This window comes from Carassius gibelio, chromosome B11 (genome assembly GCF_023724105.1).
Source record: "Carassius gibelio isolate Cgi1373 ecotype wild population from Czech Republic chromosome B11, carGib1.2-hapl.c, whole genome shotgun sequence".
Classification (NCBI taxonomy): Eukaryota; Metazoa; Chordata; class Actinopteri; order Cypriniformes; family Cyprinidae; genus Carassius; species Carassius gibelio.
In genome coordinates, this window is record NC_068406.1 from 20,060,627 (window position 1) to 20,071,385 (window position 10,759).

Consider the following 10,759-nt stretch of genomic DNA (forward strand, 5'->3'; position numbering starts at 1 on the left):
ACGATTTGGCAGAGTGTGGTCATACGAATTCATACGAATAAGCCACCTTGTGAAAAATTTATGAATTTCCGTGAGATCGGGTTGGTATAACTGAATTTAATAGGCTTTGAAAACAAATTACAATTTGTAATTGCACTACAAATTGAAAATGCATAAACTATAAAGTGAATGTAGATTAATCTTTATTCAAGCTACTGCAATTTTTTTGGCGAAGAAAGTCTAATCTCTTTGTCTTTTGTTTTTAATTAACATTAATGACAGACTGCAGCATGTATTACTTTAAAAGCAGTTCTGTCTTTTTAAAACCTGATGCACATGACATATATATGATATGCACACATATGGGCATTATTAATATTCTGCCTAGATGATGACCATGAGCAATTTACGTTTCCTGTGTAATCACAGTATTTATGTTCCGGTCAACTTAGGCCTTTGCAATTATTGTTACAAATACAAATAATTCACATGACTGATCTTTTTAAAGCATTTTGAAGACAGTTTTGGAAATTAATTGGAAAATACATTTATTGTAGACTTAAAAAAAATTATACAGTAAATCAAAACATTTTGGATTCTTGTTTCACCCCTAGGAAAGAAAATGAATCATATTTCATCTACCTTACAATGTCACACCAAAGGAACAATAGAAAACATCAATCAACAGACACTTCCACACAAAAGTGATTATTACATCCGCATCTTTCCAGGCTTACAAAATATACAACCTCTCATAATTCTGCATCTCTCATAAACATAAGGAAGATTACACGTTTTCGAAACATGGATCATTTTCAAAGATTACAGTTACCAGCTGACGACGGCATGATTATCCTTCATTGCAAATGCTTAGGCCTACAACCTTGAAAAGCTTTTGCGATTGTGTTTAGGTTATAAATTACATAGGAAACCGCACGTCCTCGTGAATAAGCACCAGACATGAATACGTTTCTTACAAGCTCGAAGGAAAAAACGGGATGAAAAATACAAGCATGAAAATGAACCTTCATTCCACATGAGCTGCAGGCATTCTGATTGTCTCCACCGTAATGGATCTGGTTTTTATGTCATTGCTTTCTAAACAAAAGAAATAGCAGTTGTGCATTTGTCTCGTTTCAGTGAGGTGGGCTCTCCTGCGGAATCAGGGGTCTCTCTTCCATTACATTTCCAACAGCCCGACTGCCAAAGTCAAAGCTGCTCAGGTGAGCTTATGATGGAGCTCCAGCTGGGAGCATTTGTTTTGTGTGTGTGGTGGAGAAGCGGTGGAAGCGTGTCTGATGTATTCCTGCTGTCTTTCTTCCACTGCAAATAGGGTGACATTGGGGAAAGTGAAGCCAAGGGCAGTATGATGAAGCCCTCTGCCTTTGCTATTACACATGGGAATACTGGGTCTCACACTCCTTTTCTCGCTATCTGTCTTTTTTTTTTTTTTTTTTTTTAAATATGTTCTTCCTGCATGCTACTAGCATAACAGACACTTAGGAACCCGTTTATATGGTTGGCTATATTAGATATGTAATATGTTTGTCAGTGACTGTGTCTTGAAATGAATTCTGAACACTTTTTCTTTTTAGATTTGAGAGCAGAAGTCTGTTAGATAAGTTGACAAGTTAATTATCTCATTTGTCACAATTTTGGAGCAAATGAATATTCAGTTCTCCTAATTTGATGATAAATAGCTTTTCTGTTGAATAATTCAATTGCACATACCCCAGCATGAGGGAGAAACTCTTTAAAGTAGATGGTCAATTCAAGTGAAGCCAAGTGAGATGAAAGCAGAAACGACCAGTCAGATCGACATGATTGTAAGCTCGGGCTGATTTATGAGACATAACCACTTCATAAAGAGAAAAGCAGCGACAACAGCTATTCTTTAAAAATTTTGATTTTATATTAAAAGAAAACTAGCTTTCTAGATCACTACAAAAGTATTCTCCTTACTTTACCTTCATAGCTTCTTTCTACATATGACTGAAACATTTTAAAGGGTGTTTGCTGAAACAATACAATGAATTTGCTAGTGCCCAAAAAATAAGGTGTTTATCACCCAGGACATCCAAGCAGGGCCATAAATAATAATAAAAGAAGTATCTAAGACCATATATTTTATTATGTTATAGTAGTGCAAGCAGTTGGAGATGAGATATAACTTTTTTCTCAGTGGCATTGTTATATATATAACAAAAATGACTTTGCGACAATGAAAAGCAACATCGCTATTTTTTTTATCATTATTTTACCATATTCATTGTTACATATTTTTTAAACCTCACAGTCAAAAGATTGCATGTAATATTTAAACTTTTAAAAATGTAATATTGTGGGGTGGGGTAAAAAAGCTGTTACAATACAAAAAAAATAAAAATATAAAAAAACCTTTTCACCTTCCTATATCAGTCCTTACTCATTGCAAAAATACCAGCACTGCTCATTTACTTTTTATTGTTTTATTTTTCAAATTATGTGCAAGGTGAATTTCACAGTAGAGATCAATGAATGTTTACCAAACTCTCACACCAGACATACAAGCAAACCAAATACATAAAAATGAACAAAATATAAAGCAGTAATGCAAAAGGAAAAGAAAACACTGTTTAAATTTCTGTGGATAAATTAACTGCAAGCTGTGACAAATGGAAGAACTGGCTGTAAAGCATTCACACCGGCAGCAGCCAACAACACTAAAGTATCATTTAGAAACTCTTTCCAAGCTTTTATTTAACATCTGGTGTTTTGGAAAGTAGCACTGCCATAACTTATTTTCTGTAATGCTTTGTGTTCTTTAAGACTGACGCCATCACAAAGAAACACAGACAAAAAAAATGCTTGTTAATGTCAGTGTTTTGTGATTCACAACTTTTTAACAGAGCAAAATTATAATCTAAAAAAACCTAAGAGTAAATATTACAATTAAAAGAAAAAGAAAAAAACACACCCAGCTAAAAGGACCAAAAAAATCTATTTTCAAAAAAAAAAACTGTGCAAGTACAGCAAACATATGGTACAGTATATTACACGTACAACAAACCGTTTAAATACAGTACTGTGTATCAACAATAATCCTGAGAAGTGTCCATTTCTGGTTCCCGTGCTACTGAGCGTATGCAAGTATGTGACACGTGCGGCAGCTGCACCAAAGCCAATGCAATCTCTCATCCCTCTCCCTTCACCAAAACCCCAGATGAAGTTGGGCCTCGCAGGCGCCACAGAGCCCGACATGAGAGCACATCAGCTGTCCTATTTAAAGATGCCGTTCACCACGTCCCCAGTCTCTGAAAACAGAGCGCTGTATTCTGAGAAGCTCTCAAGGGAGGAAATAATGTAGTGCAAAATCAGGAACCTGCGTGACGAAATAAACATGAGGCTGGAAAAACAACACAAATGTCGACAGACAATAACTTATAATCATACATCATACATCTTTTGGAAGTGTCGAGCAATGACGAATGGCTGTAAAAATCGCTGTACATTCTGTACAAGATTGTCAAAAAAGCAGCACCAAAAACAATTCTTCTTCTCTGTAGTTTGAGACTGGAAGATGAGGGGATGGAGGGAACAAAGAAAGAAAGTGTTCATTTTACAGAGAAAAAACTAATATAGGAGGACTGGATTCATTTGCGAAACAGACCTATCCTAAAGTCAAAGCAAACTGAACTGTAAGACTTTATAGTGGCTTTTCTCACTCCATCACTGATGCCTGGGCTTTTCATGTGAACAGGCACTGTAACATCCCTGGATAGAAACACATCTCATTGAACGTTAACCAACCCACGATGGCAAAACAAAGGCTCCATTCCATTTTTCTGGAATTATTTACGAAAACATCATCGCTTAAGTTTCTAATGCACTTTATCTGACAGAACACCTGTTATTGCTGCCATGGGGTGCAGGCTAAGACTCCTTGAACATGTTTTGGCATTTTGGAGGCATCTATCTTCTGCACCTTTAGGTTTCAGATACGAGGAGTCAGTAAATGACAGTGGAATGTGAGCATCCACATTTTGGCCACCTCTTCTCCAACCCTATCAATGTTCTCTCCTGATCTGAGCTGTGTTTGGCTGTCAACAAACTGCGCACTTTTGATTGCAGCTACACATAAAGCTGGTATCCTTTTTTCCTTCTCCAATATGGAGGCTGAGTAAAATCTTGTAACCTCACTAAAGATCTGGCTGGTGATCCGAAATTGCAAAGATATAGATCCAAATGAAAATTCAAAACTGCGGTGATGTTTTAGCACACAAGTTGACTTAAAAGGGAAAAGAAAAAAGAGCCACGTACATGTACATCTTGGCATACAAATTGCTTTCCATTAATAATCAAAATTCTCTAACTAAATGCTTAAGCAAACCACAAAGTCAACTTATTCAGCTGAAAACCTGAAAGAAATTACAATAAAAAAAACTCAGTATTCACACTAACAGTGAGCAAAAATGCTCATCATACCCGTATGAATATTTATAGCTTTACACATTTATTTTTTACAGCTAGTTTTTTTTTTTTTCTCAACTGTTGACATACTGCTTGTCCTTAAGGACATCAACTGCTCATGTTCGCCAACGATGCATGCCAACAACCCAAGCCAAAACAGCAACAAAAACTAGATATAAAGGAGCAGAAACACTCAACATCTGCAAAAAAAAAAAAAAAAAAGATAATTGCACTTATGATTCACTTTTCTAACTGTAAAACAAGCGATTGCGTGGGTTCTTTGTGCACCATTGTCTAACATAAAATACTTTTTCCTTTTTCAAACAGCACCCTCGAGTTTATTGATTGAAACCTTTAACGCTTTAAGACTTCCCCTGCAGTTCTGGTGTTGGGGACACAAACAGCACCATGTATTGAGCAGTACCATCATTCCTCTTCTCCAAAAATATTGATCAGCTGTCTCAAACAGCACATCCTCGACGCTCACAGCACTTTCTGAAGACACTGAGGGTATAGTTTGGCCACCACACACTCGAAATGGCGGCCGAGGTCCCAGAGGCGGTCCGGCGTCTCGTAGACCTTTGTCCATTGGTCAGTTTCACCGTCGTACTGGTAGAGAGAATTCTTACGGCTGGTACGAAACACGTGTTCTTCTACCATGACTTGCGTAGCACGAACAAACAGATGCAATCTGCCCTGAAGCAGAAGCACCTTGATGTAGGGGCTGGTCGCTTGCTCGAAGGGGAGGTCTCTTTTACGGCACCAGGTGTTCTGCTCGATGTCGTACACCTCCACCGTAAACGTGCGCTGGTGGTTTCTGCAGATGCCTGCTATGTAGTAGATGCAGTTTTTGTACAGGGCGGCCAAGCCTTGAGTACGGGGAACTTTCATGGAGGGTAAATGCCCCCAGTAGTCTTTGCGTGGGTCAAAACAGAAGAAGTATTCTCCTGGGAAAACGTCATAAAAAAAAGAATGATCAATATTCAAATGGATGGCCAAAATTGCTAAATATGTAATTGATATCACAAATTAGTCATTTATATTACGTAGCACCAAAATTAAACTACTTGGTTGAAAAGTTTTATTTTTTATTATTAATATTTTGAATTACCTTTTTAGTGTTTATTGTAATCTTAGTTAAATTTTCAATAATTATCATTTTTATTGAGAGAGATATATTAATTTTATAAATATTAGTATTTTACATTTTTGTTAGTTTTTAAGATTTATTTTCTTTCCAGTTACTCATTATCCGTTTTGGGGAAAGTTACTTTTAAACGTAATACATTACAATATTGCATTACTCTCAAAAAAGTAACTAATTACATTACTTAGTTACTTTTTATGGAAAGTAACGTGTTACGTTACTTTCAAATTACTTTTTAAATATAAGTAGGGCTTGATAGTTTTTACAATAAGAAGTTCTATATATTACAAATATAAAAGCCCTGTCACACCAAAAAGTGTAATAAATAAACCTTAATATTTTTACATCTTTTATTTAAGACTTTAAGCAGTCTTTATTTCAATTTCTATGGCATTGTCTGTTGAAAATATTCAGCGGCTAAAATTTCAGTCCATTATGAAATACTAGTCTAGCTGTTTTGTGCTCTCAGTTATTGCTGATCTTGCGGAGAAAGGTGAACCCAACCTGACCTTTTTATCCAAGTAGAGCAAAAAAGACATGACAGGCCAATGAATTACAAGGATATATGTGTTTGCACACTTTGATGACCCTGATTCCGTGTGACTCTGCAATAACCCCACTCACCTTGCAGCACATAGATGCGGTCCTTATACTCTACTGTGCTGTGGAACTCCATGGCCACCGGCATGGGACTGACCGCTGTCCAGCAGTTGTCTCTGGCATCATAGCACTCCACAGATTTCAAAGCATTTCGTCCGTCCCCTTCATACACTCGACCACCCATAGCGTAGAGTTTCCCGCAGCAGTGCACTAGCCTGCAGCCGATGCGCGCCCGCAGCATGGGTGATCGCGGGAGCCACCTGTTGCCAGCATGCTCATACTGCCAGAAGTCACTCTCTGCACGATGGTCAATGCACACCTCACTATTGCTCGGCCGATAGCCTCCAGCGATGAAGATGTCATTCTCTGAAGAGACCAAAATGCCAACCTCTCTGAGGTCATTGGGTGGCTTGCAAAGCTTGTACACCTTCCCGGCAACAATGTCCAGGCAAGGCACGGTCTGCTTCTTCCCTGAGTGCTTGTGAGCCGCGTCAAAGCAGATGACCATCTCGGATGCAGTCATACCCAGCCGCTGCGAACAACCATTGGTGCCGTTGAGCTGACCCTTATCCGAGGGATCCCTGGACAAGGCCAGGGCGAAGGCTGGGGGTATACGGCTCAGAAAGGCTTCGTCCAGCAGGGGCAAGCGGATGCATTTGGCAAAAACCTCAGGTAAATCTGCCTCCCGACGTGAGCAGTCATACTCCAACCAGTGCACGATGCTTTCGTACACATGCTCCTCTTTTTCCACGTTCAGATCATCGCTGTTGAGAATGCTGACCAGCTGTTCTTTGGTCAGATGAAGGAACTCCTGCTCTCCCATCACGCACAAGAACTTCTTGCGGATGTAATCCTGCGAGCGCTCCCGCAACTCCTGGTGGCCGTAAGCATCTGCAAACATGAAGACTCCGATGCAGTTCTGAGGGTCCAAACGGCTGATCATAAACTGAGCACATTGGTCTTGGAGGGCTGGGATCTGGAAGATACTGGCGGCGGTGAACAGTGCCTGCACGTTAGACTCGGTTAGAGTGACACGCGAGGTGTAAGCGTAGTCCAGAACCAAATGCATGGACTCAGACTCCACGCCAACAATCCGCACCTCCCGCTGACTGCTCTCTGTAAGGCCACTTGTGAACATGGATCTGACAAAAGATAAAACAAACACTATTACCATGTGAACAAAAACACAGTGTTGTCGACTGACTATATTTTACCGGAGGAAAGGGAGCGTCTATGGAAATAGTTTTTATGACAGTATTTAGTCAACTGTGGTTCTACAATAAGCGATTCCATTTCCAGTACTTAAGCATGTTCAAGTCTAAATAAGTGGCACTCCAAAGCTTTTTTTATTTTACATTTAATGTGTAGTTTGTCATAGCAGTGTTCCTGGTTCAAGACAAGATCAATTCTATTTAAAGAAGAAAAGTCAACTCCTAGAGAAGCTTTTTAAACAGTTAATATGGATGCAAACCAGCAGGTCAATGCTCCAGGGGGTGAAAACTTGTTTAGCCTTTGCAAATGCAAATTTCTTTCTGAGGTGGCAATATTTTATTTAGCACGCCAGAGTTAACAAGTTTACATGTCCATGACATCAAAGCTTAAAGTCTGACATCAACAAAATCATTGTCTACAATAATGTAATCACATCGTCAAGTGCTATATTTTTGAAAGAGAACATATTTTAATGTTTATTGCCTGCACTGTATACTTACGTTAGCTTACTGTAAACTTTTTTTTTTTTTTTTTACTCAGGGACAAATGCTACCGATAGAGCTGATCGTGTTTGGAACCAGGAACATGCCTTTAAAGTTTTTAAAAGTCTTTTCAGTAAATGAAGGTTCTGTGTTTCAATCTTAGCTTTTATCACTTCACAGTTTCTCAACAAATGGTACGAAAATTGGTTTATATTTAAAGTTTTAAAGCACTGATGTGTGGAGGAGCCACCTGAAGTAAGGACTGATGGCAGCGAGGACGTTTCTGTGACAAGAGAATGTTTTGCCATGGTCCACTTCCACGACAATGTCAGTCAGCTGAGCTTCGTCGTACAAGGCTTTAAGCTGCTGGAGGATGTTACAGGCATGAAGGGCATCTACCCCGTTGTAGCTTGTGCTTGCTGGAGTCCCATTCTGTACTTGTAACAGCTTTCCTACGTCTACAAGACAAAAGAGTTAGTCAGCTGATTCCAGGTTTTACAGTGACAATAAACATGACAAGTTACAAGTATGAATCTTTTGCAGTCAGTTTTAGTTTCTAGCTTATAAACTGACATGTAAAAATGCTCAGTTCCCATATTACAATGTATTATCTCTTTATTTTTTTAGAACTACATTTGATTTTCAACACAAAAATAAAACTTAGGGGAAAAAATGGTTAAGATCTCATTCAACAGATGTCTCAAACCCACAGGCTCTGTGCAAAGTCAGTGACATACTTGTTTACATGCTAATATTCTTTAAGAGCTTTTTCAGAACAAAAAAAAAATCTGATAAAACATGTTATCCATTAACCAACCAACCACAGCCCCCACGACATTACTGTAAAACTTGTCAAGAGAAGTGAGCAATGAACTAATATTGCTTTCGACGACCTTAGACATTTAACACTCCTGGTAATCTGACAGAATAAATGCGTTTAGTTACTACGAGCAATCGAGTTTCGGTGCTTAATTTATTAGTTGTGCTAATCCAGGTGCTGTTTTACCGGTTAGCACAACATCAGGCTAGTCCAGTGTCGAGCCATTCAAATCCAGACTAAAAGCCCTTTCATAGCACTAAATAAACCGTGACAACGCATTAAATATGACGAAAGTGTAGAGTTACACGAGGGATAACGCAGGTGAATGACTGTATCGTAAACCAGCGAGCTAATAGGCTATTGTTTACACAGTCACTCGCTGAGCTAGTCTCGCTAGCCGCTACCTCTCCGTACTTTTCTGCCTAACGTATATCCAAACAACCACCGGAGTTCGCTGTAAATTCGAACAAACCGTTTAACTCTAACTCGTTCCGTCAAAACTAAATACAACCAGAGATTAATAACGCGTAAACATAGTAGAAAACTTTTGAAAATAAGTTTGGATTTTGAAGAGAAGCTCTAACCTCCACTGGCAGCCATTCTCCCCAATCTGTCGAACGGCGACTGGGAAAACGTCACTAATGGAACAGAGCCCCGGAAACAGGCAGCAGCCAATCAGCGTCGCCGAACGCTCGTGACAGCCAATAGGATTCCGAGCCCGTCTGTTTTTGCCAAATACTTCAAAACAATATCAAGTTAATTTACATTCCATCAGGAACGTCCGTGCTTGTGTTTGTGATATGAATAACTGATATATATATATATATATATATATATATATATATATATATATATATATATATATATATATGAAGATAAACCAGTGTTTCCAGTGTTTAGGGAGTTAAATTTATACAGGTAACTATTAACAGCTAGAACGTAAACAAATATTCAGGATTAGAGGGACTAAACATGAAAAAAAAGTGTGTTCTGATCTCTGCATACTGGTTTGAACGTGTCTGCTTCATATATATGAATAATAACAGGTGACAAATCAATTTTCTCTTATCTTTCTTCACATTTTTTGTATCTTCTGCTCTAGCTGAAATTCTACAGACATCAAGTGCTACCACATGCATAGCTTAAAGGTAAAAACTAGCTTGGTAAAAAGAGTTAACACAGCTCCCTCTCTTTCTTTTCTTTTCAGTTCACTTAAGATTTATTTGTATAGTACTTTTAACAATAGTAATTGTTGTTAAGCAGCTTTACATAATTTGAGGCTCAGACCCCCCTGTGAGCAAACACAATGTCACAATGGCCAGGAAAAACTCCCAGAGAGTAAAGAAATGTTAGGAGTAATCAGTGGAGTTTGGGAACCTTATTCCAGATCAGCCAGGACAAAATATGCATTAGTTTAAAACAAATTGTAATGTTTTTCTTTAGTTACTTTGATTTCTGTAGCTGTCATGCCAGAGTGCAGTTTTAGACAAGTGTAGGTTAATATTTAAATTATTTAATATAAAATTAAAATATAACAGTGTTATGCTGATGTTGGTTAATGATCACATGGACGTAAACAAATTTTATATATATATATATATATATATATATATATATATATATATATATATATATATATATATATATATATATATATATATATTAAGTCTTTTTATTTATTTATTTATTTATTTATTTATTTATTTTATTTATTTGTTTTAATTTGTATTTGTATTATTTAATTATTTATTAGCTTTTCATCAACTCTTGCAAACCCCAATTTGGGAAACCCTAGTGTAGCCCAATGCCTAATTTTACTCACATATTCATCCCTCAATTATCCATTCTTTCATTAATCTAAATTAACCGAAAATAATCTTCTTTTTTCTTACCTTGTAGTGAAATGTTCAGTGGTGGACAGTAACGGAGTAGCTTTACTTCGTTACTGTACTTAAGTACATTTTTCAAGTATCTGTACTTTACTGGAGTAGTTTTATTTTGAGTAACTTTTACTTCACTGCATTCCAAAGCATAAGATCGTACTTTTAACTTCACTACATTTCATAAAAC

The 10,759-nt window shown here is 37.6% G+C and overlaps 1 protein-coding gene across 1 annotated transcript; it reads right to left on the reverse strand.

The window, feature by feature from the left end:
• Positions 1 to 2,425: 2,425 nt before the first annotated feature.
• kbtbd8 (kelch repeat and BTB (POZ) domain containing 8) lies at positions 2,426 to 9,405 on the reverse strand. The gene is made up of 4 exons (XM_052568841.1): positions 9,274 to 9,405; positions 8,120 to 8,327; positions 6,200 to 7,317; positions 2,426 to 5,375 (listed from the first exon to the last, which is right to left on the reverse strand). Exons 1-4 carry the CDS (start codon positions 9,287 to 9,289, stop codon positions 4,912 to 4,914), a joined length of 1,806 nt encoding a protein of 601 aa, XP_052424801.1. The 5' UTR covers positions 9,290 to 9,405; the 3' UTR covers positions 2,426 to 4,911.
• Between the last annotated feature and the right edge of the window lie 1,354 nt (positions 9,406 to 10,759).

Coding starts and splice junctions, on each gene's coding strand:
- kbtbd8 (XM_052568841.1), bottom strand. Junction 7,318..8,119: donor GCCATCAGTCCTTACTTCAG/GTGGCTCCTCCA, acceptor ATCTTTTGTCAG/ATCCATGTTCACAAGTGGCC. Junction 5,376..6,199: donor CCGCATCTATGTGCTGCAAG/GTGAGTGGGGTT, acceptor ACGTTTTCCCAG/GAGAATACTTCTTCTGTTTT.